The 25,694-nt window shown below is 42.1% G+C and overlaps 1 protein-coding gene across 16 annotated transcripts in view; it reads right to left on the bottom strand.

Moving 5' to 3' along the window:
• The window catches only part of ELMO1 (engulfment and cell motility 1), a 594,311-nt gene that overhangs the window by 5,457 nt on the left and 563,160 nt on the right, over positions 1-25,694 (bottom strand). For all 16 annotated transcript variants that reach the window (XR_008660142.2, XM_055293399.2, XM_055293401.2 and 13 more), the window contains 3 exons: positions 18,209-18,316; positions 10,606-10,688; positions 1,848-1,925 (listed from right to left, as the gene is read on the bottom strand). Coding sequence is in view for 15 of the 16 variants with exons in the window: in XM_055293399.2 (XP_055149374.1) it covers positions 1,848-1,925; positions 10,606-10,688; positions 18,209-18,316 (269 nt within the window). In the remaining variant the exon portion in view is untranslated. The remainder of the gene's footprint in view (positions 1-1,847; positions 1,926-10,605; positions 10,689-18,208; positions 18,317-25,694) is intronic.

Genomic DNA, 25,694 nt, shown 5'->3' with positions numbered 1-25,694 from the left:
TTTTAACTGTGTGGGTCACTTATACATGGATTTTTTTTTTCAATAAAACTTATACCAAGTGTGCCTGTCTCTCCTGCTTCCCCTTCCACCTCTTCCACCTCTCTAGCCTCTGCCACCCGAGACTTCAAGACCAACCCGTCCTCTTCCTTCTCCCTCATCCTACTCAATGTGAAGACAATGAGGATGAAGACCTTTATGATGATTCTCTTCCACTTAATGAATAGTAAACATATTTTCTCTTCCTTATGATTTTCTTAACATTTTCTTTTCCCAGCTTACCTTATTGGAAGAATACAGTATAAAATCCACATAACATATAAAATGTGTGTGAATCAACTGCTTATGCTATAGGGAAGGCTTCTTTCTGGTCAACAGTAGGCTACTGACAGTTAAGTTTTTGGGGAGTCAAAAGTTATGGGCAGATTTTCAACTGTGTGGGGGGTTGGTGCCCATAACCCCCACACTGTTCAAGGGCCAACTGTGTTAACCTTTCTATTGTTGAGGTATTCAGTTCTGGGAGGTCTCTCTGCGCGCATTTGATAAATGAGAATGTCTGTAATAGAACTTTCTATTGTATGGAATAATTATGGAAATAAAATGAGGTAATAGAAAGGAAAGTGGTCTGAAGTAATTAAAAGTGTTCACAAGCATATGGCATTTTTCTCTTCATTGTATCTATAAGAAGTGGCAGATACGAATAAAAATCTGGCAGTCCCAGAGCATTTATCCTGATCTGGAATTAATGTACACTGGGGAAAACAGCCTTGCAGAGATTTAAATAACATCCAAAGTTCTACTATTTTAAGTAGTTTTGTATACAGCTCTATACATCTCGAATATGGTGGCCTGTGTAGAACCACAATTTTATTTAAAAACAGAAACAGTAGAACACAGTATCTATTTTCAGAAAGATGAAGGCAAAGTCTTACCCTTCAGCAAACTAAATGTCAAGTGACACAGAATTATATTTAAGCACCATTCTAAATGCAGGATTTGTGTCTAATCTTTCTTCTCTCTTTGGGATATACAATTTTATTCAAAAGCTTCAAACCAGTGAAAACCAGATACTGAATAACTTCTAAATGAGCTAAATGTCCTAGGGGAAATGGGGAACAAAAGTCAGATTCTATTAAAATGTTCTCTTCCTTTCTAAAGCTGTTTATGCAACCACACGCAAAACAAAAATTTGAATGGTATCATCTAAAAATAAAAGTTCCAAGCATGATGTTGGGTTCCAGTTTATAAAAGAAAGTTAAATCAGCCATAACTGCTACTTTATCTTACAAATGCATTTTCCTAGATTTATGCTAAATATTTTAAATATAGCTGACAGCGTGCTGCAAGAAGAGAAACAAATTATACATATAACAAGATGTCAGAAAGGAATAAAAGCATCTCGAAAATAAAATCCCAACAGCAGAGACAGCCCTAAACCTCTTAAAATAGCTTAAAGAAATTTGGTAGAAAACCTACTTCCTCAGATGTTTTAAAGAAGAGAGACCAGTTTATCTTGGGAAAATCCAGACCAAAAACGAAAAATTCAATGAAAACCAAAGCTGTAACCAGGGCCGCTTCTTTCTCTGGATTAACAACTATACCTTTGCTGCATTTGAGGCCTTTTACATCCTTTTTCTTTACCATGAACTATCAATCAAGCTACTAAGAAGCTGAATCTGTTGCAACGGGCAGTTTGTCAAGAGGTTTCTATTCTACTCCAAGTCAGCAAGATGTCCCTTGGTTCATCATTTTTTCAGGCAGGTTTATTTTTCTTAAGTAAAATTTCTTTCTATATTTTTCTCAAGAAAAGATAACATTATCTCATAAATTATCACCCCCGAGACCCTTACCTCATGCTTGTCAGGAGCGATGAAGTTCAGTTGGCAGTTTGAGTCATACAAGATGGAGAAAGCGAGTTCAAGCACCTCCTACAAGAGATGAGAGAAAACAGCACCTTAAGGAAAATCGGCACATTTCATTTTGCAGTTGCAAATGGCTGCACATTGACCATGGAATAGGGCCAGCATGTCTAGACAAGAGGAGCTGCAATGAGGCTGATGGAAGGAGGAACCATGCACTCTCAAGGTTCATGGCATGATTCCTTCTCTCCATTCAGGGCGGTCTGTGAACTATCTCATTTGATTTGCATGCAGCCCATGTAGCAAGTGTTTTTATCCCCTTTATGAGGCGGGGCTTAGAGAGGTTCAATGAGTGTCCAAGGTGACAGCACTGCCCGCCTCCTCGCCTGCCACCAAAACTGTGTTATTCTCCTTTCTTCTTCAGCATCTCCCTTCCAGAGAGGCCACAAAAACAAAACAAAACAAAACAAAACAAAACAAAAAAACCAGTAAACTCCCAATCAACAGCATTAAGGACTGCCCTTCCTTCTATCATCGTAAGCAGACAGAGAGGCCCACAGAGGTATGAATTCCCTAAAATGTGGATGCTACACCAGCTGTAAGGAGGCTGCTAGGTGAACCCATTATCTTTACATCTGTCCTTTGACCTTTGAGCTACTATACAGCAAAGGCTACATAAAGCTTAGGTTTTACCCAGCAGAGACTGCAAGGTATAATCGAGAAGCATGGGCTCACTCAGTGGTGATAACCTATGGAGTGCACGCAAGGAGCCAGGCCCAGAAGTCTAGGAACCAAGTGACATTTTTCATTTCATTGCAGGTGAATGACCAATGACCAAGGCGCTCAGTGCCATGTCTAATATGTACATTAAACCACACTTCTCAAACTGTACATGCTGTACCAATACTGGGTAGGGCGATCATTCTAGTGGTCTGAGCAGTCAGCAGAAGATGAGAGTCATCAGCTCATCTCAGCATCCTGAGGACTCCTAGTCTGGAAGAGAAGGGCCAAGTGTATCCAAACCAATGCTCTACACTGTTCTAGCATGGAGGTTCCAGTGTGCCTTCCTTCTCTGTGCTTCTATTAGGCACCATTGATGACCATCCCTCTCCCCTCCTGTGATCTGTGGGCCACACTGCTCAGTAATTGCCCACAAAACATTCTTTCTTAGGGAGCCAATCTCTTCACATCATTCTCTACCTTAATATCTGTTAGAGGGTTTGTCTTTGGCCTGTGACTCACAGCAAAAATGCCCCAGAAAGATAAAAGGCAAAAAGATGAGGTCAGTGCCTACAGATTTCAGAATTTCAGATGGATTAAAGAATTATTCCAAAGTGGCTGCATCCCTGTCCGGACGCAGTCCATCATCTAACTATTTCTGGCTCTCGTGGAGTTCTCAGTGTCTGGTCCACTTCCAGCTGTCCCTCATTGAGAGGGGGCAGGTCTTGTTCTGAGGATAGACCTACCAGCGTCTCACACTCAGAAGGTCTGCTCACCTTGACAGAAATAGAAACAAGTGAAGGAAAGAATGCTGAGTCGTGGAATGGGAGCTATTCTGCAAAAATGCTCTCCTCATTTTCTATTCTTCTTCTTTAGGCCCTGACTCAGGCCTACCCAGTAAAGACAATAACGTAAAAAGGAAGTGTGCTGAAACAAGCAAACAAACCAAAACAATTTGCCATTAAGTATAGCATCTGTTTCCATAACCATCTCTCTTGGGCCTTCTAATTTATAATTAAAATAGTCACAGACTTATTAGTAGTACTATAAATTCATATCATCTTTTTTTTTAAAAAAATATGAAAATACATATCAAGAACCAGAGATGCTATGCCTGAGATAATTTCAAAAGAAAAATTCAAAAGAAAGCAAAAGCCAAATATTTTTTTTTTTTTTTTTTTTTTTTTTTTTTTTTTTTTTTTTTTGAGACGTTATGAGAAACTAACCTCTCCCTCTTTTGGGTAATAAATCATAAATTAGCCACCAAGGGAAATGTATTTGGCCAATCATTCAGTAAGATAATTATAGGGAGCCGAAGTTAAGTGGAGAAAAGCATGAGACATGAACACCATGTACACACTGATCACAATTATGAACAATTCCTACTTGTGGACAGAGACTGGAAAGAAATATGGGAAATGAAAATAATTATGGTAAGGTGATAGGTCATAGGTCATTATCTCTTCTTACAACTTTTTTTCAACAAAATGCTACGCTATAATTTCAAAAATTCATAAAAATTGTTCTCAGATTCGGCATGTTCATTAAAATGATGATTTCTTTACTAATCTTAGAGTCATTTATTAGGAAAACTCTCTGACTCATACTTGAGAGATTGGAGAAAAAGGAAGGAGTGAGCTTTGCTTCTGAACCACCAGTCAGGATATTACAGTGGCGTGAGGGGGCCCTTGGAGGTAAACAGGAAAAGGTAAAGTTCATCCAGGCCCCTTTGGGCTACCCTGGATGACAAGTGCCCGACTGCTCAGGGAAATCACGTGGCCGATCATCCCTTGCTGACAACAGCTGGCATGAAAAGCACTGCAACCCAGATGTGCTCCGGACAGGGTGCTGAAGTCACTTGAGACCACAGTGTCAGTGTGGTTATTGCTGTGATACTTTCTCTTCTGCAGGGTGATGGAGAAGGAAGGAAAAGGAGGGAGCATGCAAACTTTGGGCTTTGCCCTTCTATGACATATACCACTCACGACGTGAATGATCAGAACTGTCATGACCTAGATTCCTGATAAACACAGGCAGGAAATGGGAAATTTGTGAGAATGTCAATTCCCACTTTAATTTCACCAAAGCTGCCTGGGAGGGGGTGGGAGGAATTAATTCTCTGAGCTGCATGTCTGTGTTAAAGGGTGTTATCACTTATAATGGGTTTTATTGATGTCTCTGGCTTGCTATTGTTGAGTCATTGGTGAAGGTCAGCTCTTCAGCACTTGGAGCAGGGAGGCTGCAGAGCCGGGAGCAATGGCACCTCTCAGGCTAACACTCCAGAAACTGCCACCTGTCCACACTGTCCATGAGGGAGAAGGCACCAGGTGGTGGTGGAGTAGACTGTCACTGATCTGCGCCCCCCCTCAGGGTCTACTTGCCTCCACACACCACAACACTCACTTAGACATCGAATGCTCAGAGGCTTTGTTGCCCATGACCGAAGCTCTTTTATTCCTCTGGATTTAATGCAGTGAAAAAGTACATCTAGAAGCAGCTTCTCTCCATTCTCTGCTGCACTGATGCCTGCTTGCCACCTTGTCATGTGGAGGAAGCCTGAGGTCTAAGGAGAGTGGAGGCAGAAGAAACTGAACATCCTTCCGTGCCCTGAGGCCCCTGACCTTTTTATTCAACACTCTGGCCCTGGGACAGATGACAAGGTATGCTGTGTCAGCGGATGCTCAGGAAAATGGTTCCTGGGTTTGGGGACTGCCATCTTCCATGGGTCAAATGAGGAACCGACTGATAACAAGAGTAGAGTTTTATGCAACATATTTTCAGTGTGCAGTGTAGGCTGCCAATCCTTACATTGTTTGACGGTAACTCACCACATATGGCCATTTTGCTAGCATTCACTTAATTATGTTGGTTATCTATCCAGGTCATTATGAGGGTAAAACCTTTTGATAAAAGACACAGGATATAACTTGGCATGTGTGTGGGAGTTAAATTATGGTCACAGAAATAGCAGTAGATTTCAGAGCCATAGCGTATTGCTGCCCAGATATCTATGAATTTGAGTTTCTATTTTAGAAGGCAAAAAACACTCATTCATGTAGTACATAACAGAGATTACCTTCTTCAGGCAGTTATAACTCTCCAGCCCCAATCTATCTTAGTAGCGTAACCGGCCAATAGTTCTCCAATCCATATTCTTCTCCCCATCCCCATCCATCCTATACTCTGCATTCAATGTTCCCAATTAGAGGATGTTTTTCACATGAGCAAAGGCCCTTGTGCCTTTTCAGACTGTTTCCTCCTCTCAGAAAGTCTTCTCCTCACCTCTTTGCCTGGCCAATTCCTTTTCAAAAGCTAGATCAGATGCCATGTCCTGCATCATCTTTCTCAACTCTCCCAGGCTCCCTCTGTCTTTAATTTTTTTTGGCAGACATACTGAATTGTAATTGCATATTTAAATATAAATCTTATTTACTGGACACCTAGGGCCAGGGGCCAGGTCATATTTATCTTTGGATTCCTGGCACCTAGGACAAAGGAGATGCTTAATACATTGTTGAATGAATGAATGAGTGGATGATGAATGAAGTAAATATGAATAAAGGACTTTTTGGCTAAGACCAGGGTTTTCAAACTGATGCTAGAACATCAGCTTCAGTAGAATATGCTTCTTATTTCAGGTTTAAGCATCACACTGGAAAAACAAATGCTTAATTCCGGCAAATGGGAAGATGGAAACTTCTCATACACCAAATATACTCCTATCTGAATCAATGGATCTTCACTCTGGTGATTTCATGTTGACTGTTGAACTAAAAGCCCCAAATCCAGTGAGACAAGTACCAAGAATGCCCACCTTAAAGCACAAAGCCACAAATCAGCTTATTCTTATAAATTATAGAGTTTGAATTTAGAATCCTTAATTCTTGTAAATCAAAACCTTCCAACTGGATTTCCATCTACTCATGGCAATTCTTTTCAAGTCTCAATGAGAAATTTTCTGATCCCTGTGTGAAAAACCCATCATTTCTTGTCTCCATAAAAATGTGCCTGCTGCACTGACCTCTGTTAAACATAGTAGACTCTAAGCTCCAGAAAGACAGGACCCCGGCTACTCCGTTTACATCCTATGCTATTTCAGGCACTCCCATGCTGACTGAGTGGATGACTGACTACATGAACAAATGCCTCTGCAATAGACACCTCAAGGGAAAGGGCCAATTTTCTTCTTTCTATTCTCAGGGCCCTGCTGGGAACATCAGCAGAGACTCAATGGGTGAGAGGATGATCAGTTACCAACACTCTGCCATTAACAAAGTATCTCTTTTACAGATGCCAATGTCTCAGTTTGCCTTGCTCAGTGATTAAGTTAACCATGGGTCTCATGGCACAAAATGTCAAAAGCCGTTCCACAGCTGGAAAAACTGTCCAAAGAGCCAGCAATTTGCCTTGGTTGTCATCCATCCACTGTGCACTGACAGACCTCTTATGAACACATTTTGGTCGATTCTCCTTTTAAGCTGCAGGTCCCCCTTTCCTACCCAGAAGTCCCAGAGGTAGACAGGAGGGCACCTCTGGAGTATGGGGAAAGGGTTGTGGGTTGGGGGGTTCAGCAGGTAAAACTGTGGCTTTCCTTCTGCCTTTTGATGTTTTGCTTGATGACATGGTATATATGAACACTATTAACATTGCAAGACAAGTAAATTCCATGTATATGCTAATTAAAGGGCCAGGCTGCTTGCAATTCTGCTAGTCTCATCCCTCATGGCAGACTGAAAGAGCCCAGGGTAGCTAGAAATATGGGCCAGTGAGTCCCAGGAAGTAGCCTCTATTTGCAGTCTTATCTGTTTAGTGGCGTACTCCATCCATCCATCATCCTCCAGCTGTCCATCCATCATCCATCTATCCATCATCATCCATCCTATGTTTTATGAGTGTCATGACAATATGTGAAAAATAAAGGTTGCAAAACATCATTTACTCAGTTTTACTTTTTTAGTCTCCTTTAAGGAGAGAGGAGTCTGATACAAGAAAGCCAAATATACTACCTCACATGTTCAAATGAAATCATCTCCACATCTGTTATATTGGTGACTCTCATTTTTTTCTTGGTCAGCCAGGCTGGAAGTTTATCAATTTTATTAATCTTTTCAAAGTACCAGCTTTTGGTTTTGTTGATTTTCTCTACTGATTTCAGTTCCACTGATTTCTACTCTAAATCTTATATTTCTTTTCTTCTGCTTGCTTTAAGCTTAAATTGCTCTCCTTTCTTAGTGTCCTAAGGTGGAAGCTTTATTGATTTTAGTTCTTTCTTCTTTTCTAATGTAGTCATTCAGTGCTATAAATTTCCCTCTAAGCACTGCCTTCACTGCATCCCACACATTTTGGTAAGCTGGATTTTCATTTTATTTGGTTTGAAACATTTTGTAATTTATCTTGGGAATTCTTCCTGGAACTGTGGGTTATTTAGAAGTGTGTTGTTAAATTTCCAAATATTTGGGGGATTTTCCAGCTGTCTTTCTGCTGCTGATTTCTAGTTTAATTCCACTGTGATCTGAGAACATACTTTGTATAATTGCTATTCTTTAAATTTTTTAAGATATGTTTTACGGTCCAAAATGTGGTCCATCTTGGTGAATGTTTCCTTTGAGCTTGTGAAGGATGTGTATTCTTCCGTTGCTGAGTGGATTATTCTATTAGTGTCAATTAGATCAAGCTGATTTATGGTGCTGTTCAGGTCATCAATATTCTTGATTTTCTGCCTGCTTGGTCTATTGATTACTGACTGAGGGATGTTGAAGTCTCCAGTATATTGATAATAATGAATTTGTCTATTTCTCCTTTCTGTTCTATCAGTTTCATAACTCATGTATTTTGATATCTTCATGTTAAGTTCAGACACATTAAGGATTATTATGTCTTCTTGGACATCTGACTTTCCACATTCCATGGTGATGGTTTGCCTGCAACCTCAGTTCTAGGATAGGTCCAAGAAAACTTGTTGATTTCCATTTTGTTCTGCTTTTTTTTTTTTTTTTTTTTTTTGATACGGAGTTTCACTCTTGTTGCCCAGGCTGGAGTGCAGTGACGTGATCTCGGCTCATCGCAACCTCCACCTCCCGGGTTCAAGTGATTCTCCTGCCTCAGCCTCCCAAGTAGCTGGGACTACAGGTGCCTGCCATCACGCCTGGCTGACTTTTTGTATTTTTAGTAGAGACGAGGTTTCACTACGTTGGCCAGGCTTCTGGTCTCGAACTCCTGACCTGGTGATCCACCCACCTTGGCCTTCCAAAGTGCTGGGATTACAGGCGTGAGCCACTGCACCCTGCCCGCTTCTCCTTATTCTGAGGATGGAAGCACAACTCTCAAGCTCTTTACATGTTGGGGCTGAAACAGGAAGTCCCTCCACACCTATTTTACATAATTCCCTCTGTCTTTATTTAGCACACTTGAATTCTGGCAGGTTGCTATTTTTCCAGGTACACCCCTCCTGGTCTTCTCTGAGTTGCAGACTCCCAGACCCCTATTATTGCCAATTTCTCCGCACTGTTTCCAGCTCAGCCCCAAGTGTTATGTAACTATGGGGACCTCCTTGGCTGAAGCTGAGCAGAGCCAGTGCTGAGATTGAGGAGAGAATACCTGACATGTGCAGCATATGGTAATCCTGGCTGGTGTTGAAGAAAGTCTGCTCTGCAGGAGGCAAACCATGAAAACTGGAGATTTGCTGCTATAGCTAAGGATGCTTCTCTAATCTGCTGAGCTATAGAATCTCTATCTCCCCACAGCATGGAGAAGAGATAAATGGAAACCCCCATTGGTGCTGTGTAACAGGCCACAGATCCTGGCCTCCTGGGCATGCCCTGCCATCAGTATGCTTGCCAATCAAATGCATTACATGACAATGCTGTGATGGGTTCAACAAAGTAGGAGTTCTCATGGAGTTGAGGTGAGTTATAAAACTTAAGAAGGAAAGATCTTACAATCAGCCTCTTCAGCTGCATCCCCTGCCCTCTGCCTTCCTGAACAGTATTTTCATAGTACTTTTGTTTTTCCTTAACTATAGATAGGGCCATCCTGCAAATAACTGGATTCCTTTTGTCTTATAACAATAGACATTACAGAGGGGAAACTATTTATTTTAACTCTGATTGGTAAATAGATTGTGTATCATTTTGGTGTCCCCGTTAGATACTGACACTGGAAATAAAGATGCAACCTATGATCTATGTGACATTTTTGGTACCAGATTATCTGGGTGCTCCAGATAATCTAGATGCTTTTGTTCATGAATGGTATAGATCACAAGATTCTAAGAGGCATAAACAAAGCACTGGCTCCCTAACGGCCTCTCCAAGGGCAAATACTTCCAGTGGGCAAAAGAAATTCTTCTGTCTTTTCAAATAATATTCCCTCCTGTGCTCTCTGTAATGGAACGATAATGGAATGGTTGGTAAACTAGAAGGGGATGGTGAAAGGTATTGCAGGGCTTAAGTAATACACACCTCTGGGAAAATTTTTTCCTTTAGTCTGAGTTGGAGATATTTCACAGCCTACTTTCCACAATGCTGAAGGGTATCAGGCCTTTAAAGTTTTCTAAGATTCTTTGAGTCAGCTTTTCTCTGCCTGTCCCAGGCTTCGCTGAGATCCCGGGGAGGATATTAAGAGCATGATTGCAGCAGGAGAAAATGAAAGATATTGGGGTGGAAGTTGGAGAAGGGAGAAATAAACATAAATGGGGGAGGTTAGGAGAGGCCCAGGGAATGGATGGATGAGCAGAGTGGGCTCAAGAGAGGACAAAGTGACAATAGTGAGGGCAGTTCTTAGGGTTGGAAGTAGATAGGAAGTGAGAGAATGGAAGAGATGGTGAGCATCAGAAAAGGGGTCAGGAAGAGAAAGAATAAAGGTAAGAGATGTAAAAGGAATCGGGACAGGAAACAGGAGAGCTGAGTAAGAGATATGTGTCTGAACACACGCACACACACAAACACTGCTACAAAGGAGGGCTAGGCTGGCTGCAGTTGCTGACTGCACTGGGCAAATAGAGTTATTTGCAATAATTTGGAAATCATACCTTGTTTTGTTTAAGGGCACCTTTCTCTTTCATATGAGGGCAGTCCTTTCCCGTCACCACGGCTTTGATATCTGCCACCGGCACTGCAATTCATAAAAGAAAATGCAAGTAACTACACCATGTGAAAACTTTGATGTCAATAAAGAAACAGGACTAAGCACTGGGTCCGCTACTGTGGTTGCCATTCCCAGAAGCTACTGCAAAAAGAGAAAAGAAGAGTGTTGAAAAAAGGAAGAGAAGCCAGGTAGTGTCCCAGGACTAGAAACTAAAATATATCTTATATTCTGGTAAAAAGCATCCCTGGAGAGAAAGAGCGTGCTTGTAAGCAGAATTTGGTTCAGTGAAACAAAGACCTAAAAAAACACTCATCATAGTACTGTTTGAAGTGATGGCATTAGAAGCAGCAGTAGAAATAACAGTGATTGTAATAACAACAGTGATACTCATACTGATATTACAGAGGGCTCCTGTGTGACAAGAGCAATGCCAAGTGCTTTACATTTATCAGTATCTCTTGTTACAGCATTTGCATCTATTTAGTTTCTGAGTTTTTGGATAATGAGAGAAAGCAGCCCTATCTCAAAAAATTTATCCAACTCTAAACAGTTCCGAACTCTCTCCAAAATCTCTTTCTCTGCCATCTCATTAATTCTGTAAAGCAGGTTTTATTATCCCTGTTTTACAGACAACAAAACTAAACTCAAATAAAGGGAGAATTCCTTTCTGATACAGGATTCCGGAAATAATGAAGTTAGACAAAATGATGTTATCTCTTGTCTTACTGTGGAGTTGAAGGAAGATAAGAAAAGATATGGAAGGGTTTGTGCACTTAAAACTTCTGTTAAGATCAGGTGAAAGAGGCTGGGAACAGTGAGTGGCTCATGCCTGTAATTCTAGCACTTTGAGGGGCTGAGGCAGGAGGACTGCTTAAGGCCAGGCCTTTGAGACCAGCCTAGGCAACATAGGGAGACCCTGTCTCTACAAAAAAATGAAATGAAAATAAAAAATTAAAAACAAAAAGATCAACTGAAAGAAAGAAGGCAATAGGATGGTTTGGAACCTTAATTTAAAATAATGCAAAGTCATCTGTCCCTCTCCAATCCCTAACCTTCCAGCCCCATATGGGTTTATGAATCAAGGTATGCACACTGGCTAGTGTGGCTTTACCAAGAATTTGGGATGTGCGGGAATGCCAAGTAATCAATTCCTTAGACTCTCTTAATGATGAAGATGATGAGAGATTTCACAGTTAAAGCTCACATCCTTTCATTGGGAAATTGGGTTGTGAAGGTGACAGATAAGGATAAAATTACAAAATACCTAGAATATTAAAACATAGACAGGAAGGCCTCAAAAGCTAACATTTTCCAGGTACCCTAAAATTACTAAGAACTTGGTCCATATCTGTTGACACTCGTAGAATATTAAAACAATAGACAAGAAGGCCTCAAATGCTAACATTTTCCAGGTACCCTAAAATTACCAACAACTTTGTCCATATCTGTTGACACTCCTAGGCCTCTCTGTAACTCTAAAAGTGGGGTTGTGATGAGTCCTCCAGGAATCTCTGTAGGTTCCCCTGCCATATCTCACCACATCTTGCAACCTGATTCTGGACCCTTCTGGTAGATATTACTTGTAGTTATGAATAGCTGTCTCTCCTTTCCTTCTAGCCACAGAAAACTACACTTCCCAGCAATCTTTGCAGTCAGGTTATGTGATTAATTTTAGCCAATGAAATGTGAAAGGAAATGCTTCTTTTCTAGGTGCAGGCCCTCTATTCTGTCTTCCCCTGCTGCAGAAACTGAAGGAGTGACCTGTTCCATCCAGATGTCACAGGAGAGGCCCAGGGAATGGATGGATGAGCAGAGGAGGACAAGGTGACGATAGTCAGAGGGCAATTCCTAGGGTTGGAAATAAACAGAAAGTGAGAGGATGGAAGACATGGTGCACACTGGTCCGTGTTCCTGAGTGACTATATGGAGCAGCCCTTTGCCAACCTGTGTATGTTGTATAACGTGAGTGAGAAATAACCTTTTGTTATGCAAGCCATGGAGATTTTGGGGTTGTCTATCCCTGCAGCACAAAGTAGCATTACAGCCCCTCCTGACTGATCTCAGACCCCTTTTCTGCCGCTTTGCCTGACCCCCTTGGGGTTGGCATCTTCCTGTGGGTGGTCCCTATGATTCCTGAACCTACTTTTGACCATGAACACTGACTTCAGTTCTCCTCAAATCCATTTTCATAACCAAGAACTGGCCTCCTTTCCCTCAGTAGCTGATCTGGCTGCCTAATCCCTACCCTAGGAAGGGACATTTGGATACTATGGGAAGTTGGCTAACTTTCCAATGGAAAACCCACCACTGAAGTGAATGTGATATAGTCAACAAACTCATTCTAAAAAACGTTCTCGAGATTCAAATAGAGTTTGAGTCACAAGTGCCTTGTAGAAAGTTTTTTTGTTATAATATACAGCATGGTCCATGAACTAGAGACAGTGTCCACAAGCTACAATTGGTAAGTTAGCCCTTAGTTTTGAAAACCCATTGTATGGAATGGGACAAGAGTAATACCATAGTCTGTCCTGAGGGTGGTCTTCAGAATCTCTAATAGAAAGGCTTCCAAGGAGAAGAGTCACTTTTTCACTAGGTTTTGTGGAAGTACATATATATATTTTTATATGCATTGTCCCTTGTCCTAGAGACCAGCTGCTACATCATTCATGGGATTATGACTAAAAGGAAAACACAAAGTTCTAAAAATACAGTGTAGCTTTTAAAGGTTGCTTTTTGCATAGTTTGTCTTCTAGATGCACCAGAAGATTAGGCATTAGAAAGGCTCAATTGCTGGCCTCTCTATTCTCATGAGCAGAAACAGAGGGGTCAGACTCTTATCTCCGGAATCTAGACTCTAAGGAGGCTGCAGGGGGCTCTTGATGACTTCAAAGCCAGGCTAGCATTTTGATGAGGCCTTTTGTGTGGAAGCAAGATAAAGAAGTGGGGTCCAGATCCGTGAAAATCAGGGTCACCAGTGAAGAACGCACCCTCCCACCACATTTACCCCCTGGAGCATGGCCTCATTTCTTTCAATTTTTTTTTTACAGTTTGAGCTGGGTTCAGACCATCTTAATTCAACACTCCAATTTTACAGACGGGAAGACTGATCCTAAAGGGAGGAAATCAATTATGCAATGACACACAGCTAGGTTAGTAGGTGAAAAGACCTGGGTTTAGTGCTTCTCCTTCCACTCCATGTTCCCTTGCTAGGCCATGATTTCTCCCTTTGTAAGGGGCCAGCCCCCTAAATCATGCTGAGCACAGCCCCAAATGTGGTTATCACTTCAGACATTCAGGAAACTCTTTGAATGCTAATACCTGTGGAAGGAAGTTTAATTGTGATTTAAGACAAAAATACTACTGAAAAAGCGAATGTGGCCACCCATGATTAAAATAGTTTCAGCTTTCATCGCTGAGATCCAAGTTCAGGCAGAAACCATTCAGAGGAAGTAGCTAGTAAGCCTTGAGCTCTTGCTGTTTGTACAGCTCCATAGTAGAAGCTCCTGTGGGTAGAAATATGAGGAGGTACAGGCTGATCCCAGGATAGCTGCATGAAGAATCTGGTCTCTGTGGCCTAGCAGATCAGCCACATGGCATGGAATGGTGGGGAAGAGATGTGCCTTTGGAATCAGAGTGCCATGGTTTGAATTCTACATCCACCAACCGCCGCTACTACTTTGGGCTTAAGTTTTGAGAGCCTCAACTTCCTTGTCTGCAATGTGTAACTCTAACATTATCTATCCCATATGGTTGCTCTGAGAGTTAAATCCTGATGCTGGAGCTGAGATCATTGTTGGCTTTTAATCTAGGCAGTACACAGTAGTGGGTGAAAATCTGGGCCACGGAGTTAGACAGTTACATTCAGATCTTTGCTCTACTATTTACTAATCTTATGACTTTGAATAAGTTACTTAATCTTTCTGTATCTCAGTTCCCTTTCTGTAAAATAAGGACAATATTATCTACCTCTTTAGGTTGTTGAGAATAATTTATGTAAAGCCCTTGGCACAGGGCCTAGCATATAGTAAGCACTCAATAAATGCCATTTGCAATTATTCCCATTATCAATAATCAGAGTTAATTCTGTAGATGGAGGGACCTGAATTATTCGCTGTGCTTTGGTGACCCAAATTGCCCATGGTGCCTCCCTGTGTCGCCGCTCTCTGCATCCACTGGAGCAGGCTTCATCTCCACATGGGCAGGGTGAGCCAGCACTTTCCTCCCTGCCCCCTCTGATGTGGGAGTGAGGAATGCTGGCCTAGATTCTTTCAAAGAGAGGCAGTGAGGAACCCAGGGCATGGCTGGAAAGCAGTGGGGTCCTATGTTTATTGGGGGCTATGACAACCTGTAAGTCAGCTTGGGAGGGATATGGGGAGAGGGGGGATGTAAGAAGATGTCGATTTTCAAAGGCCAAATTTCCTGACAAAGAAAAGGAATACAAAAAGAAAGGTTTCCTAAAGCCTTGGAGAAGACAGCCAAGGAGGCACCCTCAATCCTCACGTGCACTATCTGTATTAAGAAAACTCCATTATACTATTTGATTTATCAATAGCTCAGTATTCAGCACTGATTAACTCAAGGGGCACAAGACAATCTCTGCCTTGGTCTCGAGAGAGGGAAATGGTATGTGGCAAGAGCAATGACACTGAACATTAATTAAAGGCACATCTCATTTTTCCAGTGGAATGAGGTTTCTGATTTTTAAGGGTTCCGAAAGGTCGCCATTTTGCTCCAGGCAGAATGCAGAATTGGAATTAAATGCAAACCAAGGTGGCAGGCCTGCAGCAAGAAACTTCAGCTTATTAGGCCGGGCCTTTTTTTTTGTCTCAGGCACAGTATTGTTTCATTTCAATTCATTACATGAGTATACCCATTTCTCTAGCACATATGTGCAGAAGGATACAATCTTAACCAGTACACACACACACTCTCTCTCTCTCACACACACACACTGTCCCACAAGGTGTGGATAAATACTTGTGCAGATAAATAGATCCACACAAGTATGCCTTCTTAGTTCATCTTGTAATGGATATACTGTTTTTGGAGCAGCTCTTTGGAACTTCATTTCAGAGGAAAGCGGTTGCTAAGAGTTTTGGAGGCATGGTCAGGAGGGGCTGTCAGAACCCCTTCAAGAACCAGCCTTGCTCAGTGGCCACTGTGAAAAGCTGTGTGGAGATTTGCAGCTCTGGCCTTCCTCTCCTGCACTCACCCTGTCAAGCTGGCTCTCCCTGGCATCAGCACCTCTAGTTCCAGGTTAGTTATTTTCACCCTGGAGTCTTGGGGGTGAGGGTCTTAGCAGAGCTGGGGGGCATCAGCTTGTGGGCAAGACCAGGAACTGCCCCTACACAAGGCTTTGTTGCTGTGGCTGCCAATTTCCTAGGTAGCTGGCCAATTAGCATGGGGGTGCTGTGCTAACACCTGGCAAACCTGTCGGTCAAGTGCCTATCTTTGGGTTGAGAAGTGATTACATCCCTATAAACATGGGGCTAAACACTATGTCCTGTTAGTGGGAGAGCAGATTCACTGGACCGTATGGGGAGTCAAGCTGTGTTTGTTCTGTCCTGACCACTTTTCCCCTTGTGACAGGTTAAGAATGGGGCTGTGGGGGACCTCCTAGGGAGCTGCTGTTTGCTTCAACCAACAATAACCTCAACTCTTTCTGTTTAACCACTGCAGAGCAGTGATTCCACATCGCTGGGCTCTGGTCAGTTCCTAGTTCACACGGGAGTTTACACCAGTGAGCTTTTCACCAGTTAATAGCAAATGCAGAAAAATGAGGATGCTGCTGTGAGTTTTTCAGAGGGCTATTTTAGTTTAGCAGAAGGGACTGTCTTTCATCTAAGATTAGGTCCTTCCTACTCTTTTTTTTCTTGTAATCAAGGGTCCTTTCTTTTATGAAAGGGTTGTGATATTAAACTTTAGATTTTATTTTTTAATATCCTTTTTTTGGCCCAAGTTAAAAGTTAGCAACATGCTATTAATTTACTTAAATTTTTTTTTTTTAATTATTAGTGAAAGCCACGTTTGGGGAATCACAGTTCTCAAACTTGTGCATGTCAGAACTGCCTGGAACATCTGTTAAAACAGAGATGGCTGGTCCCCACCCACTGAGTTTCTGATTTAGCACGGCTGGGAATGGGGTCTGAGAATGTGCATTGCTAAGAAGTTCCTAGGTGATACAGCTGCTGATGTTCCAGGGACCACGTTTAGACAATCACTGGTCTAGCTTGGCCAAGGTGGGGTGGGGAAGGCTTGAACTGTGAAGGGAGGATCCTCATTTACAGGTGGAGGCCCAGGACACCCCTAACTCCTGCCCTAAAGCAGGGAGGCATAGACAGTGTCCCAGGCTCTCTGCAGCAGTGGATTTCAGATTTCTTTAATAACCCCTGACTTAGCGAGCCAATAACGTGGGGCTGGGAAGAAAGTTCTCCTATGAAAGAAAACGAGATCGTTTTCTGAACTAAGTGACATTACAAAGACCAGACTGTCCCATTTTTAAGCTGGAGGAAGAGTGAATGTTCTAGGCTGTCTGCCTGAGATGTCAGCTCAGAGTCTGAATGTGTCAGGAAATTTCCCACTCATGGGTTATTTTCGCCTTCAATGGCTGTGAGCTGTAAGGAAGGTCGTCCAGATTTGACTTCCATGGGCCCCAGGGTGATAGGACAGAATGTGTGAGACTCTGGGTAAGGACACTGTCTGGGACACGCTTATCTGAACACTGCAAGGTCAAGGTGACTTTTAAAGGTTATTTAAAAGTGCTCTGAATGTTTTCTCCCTCTCGGATTTTTCTACTTGGGATATCCTCTGAGGCTAAGTTCATTTTATCTCATTTCTCCTCCAAATTAATTTATCACCCTTGGGTATTTCAATGTTTCTGTAATACTTGTTTAATTTGTATTGTTAACACTGTCAACCTGGCACCTGGTTCCGTGTGGGGCTAAAAGAATCCTGCACATTACTGTCTCTTCAAAAGCATGTATGTTAAAACAGACAACATATAGAAAAAGCCAAAAAATACACAAGAGAAATATTTAGCAAACAGTAGAGGTAACTGATCATCATTTTCAAAGTGTCTTTGAGGTAAACTAGTTATATTTGGCTCTGCCATTAACTCTGTGTCATAACTATGGGATACACTAAATTGTAATGAATAAATGTTGTAGGGGTCAGGCATATAAGTTATGAAAATAAGAAATTATTTTGGGTTTTCAGAAAAAGACAACTGATAGAATCAGGTTTGTATTGTTTTTGCTCCTTGACACAGCACCTGGATAAATAATGTAAAAAGTGGACATTTGAACCCCAAGTTTACGTCTTTCAATTAAGATACCTTTGCATCCATTTTACATTCTCCCCTATTCAGTTCCAAACCCCAAGTCCATCCAGGTCTGGTACTTGATGAGATGGCTCAGGCCAAGACTTACAACTAGATGAGATGTGTTCAAAGGGCTTACTTAGGCTGATAGTTTTGTTGCATGATATATTGTGACTAGGAAACAACCAACCGACCAACACTCAGGCCTCTGCCAAGGAGAACTACTTACGTTTGTCCTGCAAGGAATCGTGGGGCACTTCTCCCTGAGGACTCTCTTCTAAGTCTCCGTAATGCAGGACTTTGTGATTTGGTGAAAGCCGACAATACCAAAACTTGTCTGAGAGAAAAAGCACAAGTTTACAAGGTAAGTGATTCTGGTTTATAAAAATACTAGCCTGGTTATTTCTTAATACTTTTGCCTGGAGGAAACAAGCAGTTCATTTGATTTTAAGTCTTGAGGAAGAATGAATTCTAGGGCCCTGGGCATTAAGTTCCCTTTTGAGTTTGATATTTAGTTATCACCTGTCCTGCTTGGTATACATTTGGTAACCATTAGTAAAGTCATCGAACCCTTCAAGCTCAATAGCAATAGATTTTATGAGGTGGTGGTTTCCAGAGGTTATGTTATCACTAATGATAACCACCATGGGAACTGCTCCTTATTCATTTACTGACAAAAGAGGGAAGGAGATATAGAAAAAAACAGATTTCTCAGAATGTTTCGGCTTCCAGTTTCCTCTCTGAGGATTTCAGACTGTTGAGACCGTTGTGTCCAAGGCCATATTTTAGCTGATAAAACAAACCCCTACCCTAGGCTACCACACACACATTAATCATGAACAATTGTTAGGACACTGGTAATACACATGGTGGGTGGGATTCATGAGGAAATCATCTAAATAATTCAGGGATTTAGCCAAAGAATGGGGACATGCATAATCATTCTCCTCTCCAATTCCCAGAATTTACTTCCCTGGATAGGCATGACCAGGAGATTAGGGTCATTCTTATAAAATACTTCCTCAACTTTACTGCCTCAGTCTCTCAAAAGTGAGAAGAAATTTTGAGTAAGCCCATGAGGCAGGAAGAAAGAGGCAAAGAGCACTTTTTATAGATTAGGGACTTGAACTGTGACAGCAATGCTTGCAAAGCTGTCTCCTCCAGGAAGCCCTCTTTATCCCTGCAGCCGAAGGGCCTCTCCCCATCCTCTGAGATGCTCTAGAGTCTTCTTTGCACCACCAGTTTGGCTTGGACTGGCAATATTGGAGCCTAATGTTAACATCTTAGTATTTCCCATTATCTGCTACAGACCCTAGGTAAGTAACTTGCCCTTGAGGGTGTATTGTGAACAATTAATACTGATAGGAGAAGAGGACTCCAGCCCTGACAGTATGGAAGAGCCACAGTTTCTCTGATGACAGTCACTGTCTTCATAATTGCAACATCCCAATCTCTTGGCACAGTGTCTGACACATAAAAGTTGCACAGTTGGCATTGGCTAAGCTGATAAATGAAGACCCAAAGGGACCTGATCAAAATGCCTAAGGCATGAAGTGTCAGTCACCTACAAGCCCCTTTGCGCCACTGTGCGGTTGGTACCCTTTGAGGCCTTGGCCAAGTTACCTCATTATTGTGCCTGAAATATAATTTGTTTTGAAGCCACTCTAACTAAAAAGCTCTTCATTATATTTTAAGAAAAGTGGGTTTCTCTCTAAAATTGCTGTCACTGCAAACCCATGGTTTAATTATGATTCTTTTAATAGAAACAGAAGTTTTAAGAATGGAAGTAAAAGCCACACAATGAACAAAGAAAATGCCCAAATTTGATCCACAAAAGGAGAGCGTCTCTGTGATTCTTATCTTCCTCATCTTTAAATAGAGTTTGAGAATTCCGAAGCATAGTCAGAATATGGCAATCCATAGATTTAAAGGAATCTGAACTCTAGTGAAAAAAACTGAGTGGGAAAAGGGTCATTTAATAGCCAGGAAAACATTTGAAATTGCTAAATTTCAAAATTATGCTGTGTATATACCAAACATGGGTCATTTTTCTGGGAGAGCATTTCAAAGGGAGAAAACAGTTATTCTCTGAGTAATTCACAAACATTTGAATTAGGCAAATATGTACTTATGGGTTTTTCATGAGGAGAGCAACTTTGGGGATTTGACTTGTAACTCACAATAGGAATTGTGAATTCCAGAGCAGGAGGCAATGGCTTTCTGAACATCAGCAGTGCTCTTGGGGGCCTGTGGGGGCTGCCTCTCCCCACGGATCCCTTCCCCTGCCCTACGTGGCTGTGATGACCAGAAAGCCATCTGGAGAAATCTGCTATAAAGTTTTCCTTTCCTTGCTGCATCTAGGCGATATGTTTGGCTATGTGAGTGACTAAAGGGTGATAGAGGCTGGGAAGGAAGACAGTGAGAAGTGGTACTTGGACGTGCTGGGCTTATTGTGAGTTAGGTCTTGGCCTGTGCTTTACAGGAATCCCTTGCTTCTCAAGCTGGGGTAAGTAAACTCTAAGGGTCAGCAGTGGGACTTGAAGCCAAGCCAATGTGTCACAATCAAACAAGATCAATGACACTCAATTGATTTTGAGGGGAGGAATTAAGAAATTTAACTGGTGCACGGTATAATACAAACATATATTATTGTAGAGTAAATTGCACAACTTAATATTCACGTGTAAGATATACTGATTTGTAAGACTTCAAAAATTTTGCTGCTCTACTTTCAGGATAAATTTGTTTATCCAATGAATACTTGCTGAGTGGCTGTCTACAATGCACACAGCACTCTACTACGTGTAGTGAAACATCATTAGAATGGAAGGTAGACATGAAAGACAAGGCCAAAGAGCTCAAGGAAAACGAGCTCCCTCAGTTCTTCACGGCAGCTAAGAGAAAGATGTTGTTTCCCAGGTCTGGGAAGTAGGAACCGGGACAAATCAGCAACTCTGGCAATACTATGGAGAAAAATAGGAATGCAGAAATCTCTTGTGCAACATATTTTTACATACAGAAATGATTAGAGAACAGTGGCTATTTATCAGAGTTTCAAGAGGCAAAACAGCCGTCTTCCTTGCAAAGCTGTAGTTGATGTTTGTTTAAAGAAAACCCAAAGGGTCTGCAGCAGACAGATTTTCCTCCTTTGCAAAGCTTAAATTCCCTTGCCTTGTATGACACCATCTTGCCTTGGTTTTCCTCCTACCTCTGGCCAATTCTCTTATCCTATACAAGTTTCTCTTCTTCTGTCTACTACTAAAACGATAAAAAGCAAAAAAGATTGGTACATCACAGATATAAGTGATGTGTTCCATTCCTCATCAATTAGAAAGTCTCGGATGGATGGCAAAATACTGGAAAAAGGGGCTGAAAACGCTGAGAAACTTGTCTTGACTCATAATCAAATGGGAGGCTACTCAGCCAGTATCTTCCTCACAGTAAAACTGGAGTCCTTAGCTTTAGAAGGCTTAGACATTGTGTATTTCTGTCTTGAAGGGAGAGCCGCTACAAGGATAGCATCAGCACAGTGCATCGACATGTTGGGTGAGACAGTTTCAGTGTCAGCCACCAGCAGCAGCTTGATTTGCAGTTTCTTTTACGGTAAGACAAATGTGTATTTTCCTTTCAAACCCCAGCATGACGTTACTTGTTCCTTTATCCCTCTGGGCGATGAAAGAGTGAATTGCGTCACTAAAAGCAATTAGCAGGAAGCAGTGAGAACGTTATCAAAGATTGTTTACTAGCATTTAGGAGAAAACAAGAGTTAATATGGAGGTCTTCCAGTCAATTACTAATGAGAGTATGTTAATAGCCAGGCTTCATCTCCAAACCCAAAACAAAATATGGGGAGAATTTCGTGTTTCAATCTTTTTCTTGCGTGCGTGTGCGTGTGGGTGTGTGAAGGATAAGAGGGAAAAAAGCTGCTTTCAGAGTTCACGAGCCTGGTAAGAAGGGCTGATTAAAGCTATTGCCAATGTCACATAGATTGTTATGGAGCTAATAACCACTGTCAACTGTAATTTTTGCAGTGCCCTCCAACAGAACTTCCTGCAATAATGGAAATTCTCTATACCTGTTTTATCCAATACTAAGAAAACAAATTATAAATTTTCCTTCATTTTAAATAACTTAAACAGCCGTAGGTAGTTCTATCAGACAGTGTAGCCCACCGTCTGTCTTCATCATCCAGGCCCAAGACAAGCTTGGGGCTGGTCCCCAGGTCTCCAGGAGAGCTCAGCAAGCTGAACGATGGCAACCACTGGTGGGTGTGAAATGCCAGCCAGTTCAGTGAGACACAGGGCACAGCAAGAACCAAGCCCCGAGACTGCCATGGAATCAGGACACATCTTTGTCTTGAGTGCAGAGCCCACTGTCAGCAGCTGGGGGTTGACCCCGGTGGCCCTAAGAGTCCTGTGTTAGGGAGGAGAACAGGTTTTTCTAAAAGATGTCTTTAGAACACTTCCATTAGGATTCTGAATTTTCCCAAGGATAACCTAAAATGTGCCAAGTCTTCTGTGTGTTCAGAACAAGGTCGGCTTTCTGCCTAAGGTCCAACCTTTCCAAGTCACAAAACAAGAGGGACCCAGCAATGTGTTTAAAGGGAAATGTCATCTTTCGGGCGATGAGATCTAAGATTTTTTTGTTGGTACAAAAAAGGGAAACAACTATCGATACAGAGACGAAGGGCATCAAATCTTCCTCACTTCACTGAGCTTTCTTTAAAAGGACAGATTTGTGTTTTGATTCTGAATTCTGCCTCCCTGGACACAGCTGCTCACAGCAAATGACACTGGAGTCCCTAGGTACTTTCCAAGATGATTTGGTCTAACAGGTGCCTTGAAGTCACACATACCTGGGTGACACACCTGGCCCTGATGCTTATTAGCTGCAGGGCCTTGGCCTAATTGTAAAAACCTCAGAAATCCCTGTTCTTCATATGTATAATGGTCGTAATTATATGAGTAAAACACACATAAAGTATGGATCCTACATCTTCCAGAATTGGTTCTCAAAACGTATTTGTACTTTCCTGCTCTTCCAGTCAATGATAGTCCCTCTCACCCACACTACTGTCCCTCCATCTTTTGGGAACAATGATTATGTATTATTCTGACCTATTGGGAAGTGCCTTTTTTTTTTCATGAAAATCAACTGGCTTTTTATAATTTGAAAATATGTATTTATTTATACGTGCCTTTTTGTAACAAAATATTAAAATAAAATTTCAACCAGGGATGGAGAAAGGAATGACCTGCTCCCCACAACAGGGCAATATGGTTACCGTGCCTGAACGCACCACTTGGCTCTAGGTCTTCTGACGGGGCCTCCAGAGCCACGTAAGATATACCAGCCTTGTTCGCGGGAGCGGTAGGCACGCATTTTGCCCAACATTGAGTTCCAAGATAAGCCCATCATGTCGGCACTTAGGGAACGCTGGTCAATGAAACAGACACTGTCCTCCGCAGGAGGTTTCATGTTATCACTTCTTGAAATGATTTCCAATATTAGCCCTGGACTCTTACCAAGGCCATTCAATGCAAGTGATTCTGAAAGACCTTCATCTCTAAAATACAAGAGAAGTAGGGGGCAGTTCTTGAGCCTACAGATTCTCATGAAGCAAATAGTGGCTGGTATCATTTGGATCTGTGTCCTCAACAAATCTCATGTGGAATTGTAGCCCCCAGTGTTCCAGTGTTGGAGGTGGGTCCTGGTGGGAGGTGACTGGATCATGGGGGCGGAGTGCTCATGAATGTTTTAGCACCATCCTCCCCTTGGTACTGTATAGTGATAAAGTCCTCTTGAGATCTGGTTAAGTGTATGGCACCTCCCCTCTCCCTCTCTTCCTCCTGCTGCGGCCATGGGAAGCTCCTCACTCCCCCTGCCCCACCTTCTACCATGATTGGAAGTTTCCTGTGGCCTCCCCAGAAGCAGAAGCTGTGATGCTTCCTGTACAGCCTGCAGAACCGTGAACCAATGAAACCTATTTTCTTTATAAATTAGTCAGTCTTAAGCATTTCTTTATAGTAATGCGAGAATGGACTAATACAGTGTCCCTAACACAGACAGCTTCTAGGGTTTCATCTGAAATCTCTCCTGCAGGAGTCCAGGGAACACAGAAGCCAGGCAATTTCCATGCCAAGAATTCTGCAACCAGAGCTTATACTTCGTGGTAAATATGTATAAGCTCGGGGAGAGAGTGGAGTGATGCAGGTGTGTGGGTTCCAATGCCACTCCACCTCCTGTGTTTAGAAATATATATTCTGGCCAGGCGCAGTGGCTCACGCCTGTAATCCCAGCACTTTGGGAGGCGAGGCAAGTGGATCACCTGAGGTCAGGAGTTCGAGACCAGCCTGGCCAACATAGTGAAACCCCATCTCTACTAAAAATACAAAAAAATTACCCGGGCATGGTGGCGGGTGCCTGTAATCCCAGCGGAGGCTGATGCAGGAGACCTGCTTGAACCCAGGAGGCAGAGGTTGCAGTGAGCTGAGATCGTGTCATTGCACTCCAGCCTGGGTGACAAAGCAAGACTGTCTCAAAAAAAAAAAAATCTATATTCTGAGGTGCTACGAGCTAAAATTAATAGCAGACATCATTAATGAATGTTTGATAATCTGCCAAGCATCAAAGTGCTATAGATGTATAATTTTACTTACCCCTTATGGCTATTTGATAGAGGAACTAACATCATCCCCATTTGAAAGAAGAAGAAAGAGGAGCACAAAGACATTGAGCAGATTACCTGAGGCTACCCAGCTAGTGAGTAGGGAGCAGAGACTTCAACCCAGCTTATTGTGTCTTTTGAGATATATTACCTCCCAGTTCTAATGTGGTTAGAATTCCCAGAAACCCAGATGTGTAAATGTCTGCATCTGACTATTCCAGTAGCAGAGTTGCACATGAGACAGGCAGAAGGATCGGCAAGTATCAACTCGGGGACCTTCTAGCCAAACGTGGCACAGTCCAGCACTCTCTATTTGTTCCTTCACTTTCCAGTTCTGTGGAACTGTAAGTTCTTTCATATTTTCCCTTATAAAGTTAACTACTTAAATTCACTCATCTGTGTCCTACTCATTGTCAGACAAGTTTAGAGGCAGTATGGTGCTGGCTGCTGCACTGGGAGTGTCTGCTCTTTAACCTGTGATGGCACCTGGCAGGCGGTTGTCCATCGCAGTCTGAGATCTCATGTAGAAGCACATCTTTCTCGAAGGGATTAAAAATGTCATGTTCTCATTAATCTGTGTAAATCTAAATGGAATGTTTTGATGGGGTGATAGGAAACCAATTTCAGCACAGTCTGCTTTGAATCCCTATTTTTAAGCACAGAGCTAGTCACCAGATTTCAAATCCATTTACCAAATACCAAAAAGCCTTCCTTTCTGCACTCGGAAGGATGATTTTGTATTAAACACAGATGGTCATGCTCCCTAGGGAGCTCAACTCATAAATTTATAATCTAGATGCTAATATTTTTTTGTTCAGGAGGTAGTCCGTTTTTAGAAAATTGGAAAAATTTACAGATACGGGACTAAGATTTTTTAAACAACAACAACAACAACAACAACAAAAAACCCTGTAATTAATACATCTAGAAACAGGATTATTCTGATAGAACCTACTCACTTCAACCTAGTCAGGAAAGTCTCATGACACAGTAGACTAGAAGGTTAAATTCGTGCTAGGAGCTAGGTTGTGAGGGATTCTAGCTGGGC

The sequence above is a fragment of the Symphalangus syndactylus genome, chromosome 9, assembly GCF_028878055.3.
Source record: "Symphalangus syndactylus isolate Jambi chromosome 9, NHGRI_mSymSyn1-v2.1_pri, whole genome shotgun sequence".
NCBI classification, from domain to species: Eukaryota; Metazoa; Chordata; class Mammalia; order Primates; family Hylobatidae; genus Symphalangus; species Symphalangus syndactylus.
The sequence above is the reverse complement of the archived record's forward strand: the minus strand, read 5'-3'. Positions and strand labels throughout refer to the sequence as shown.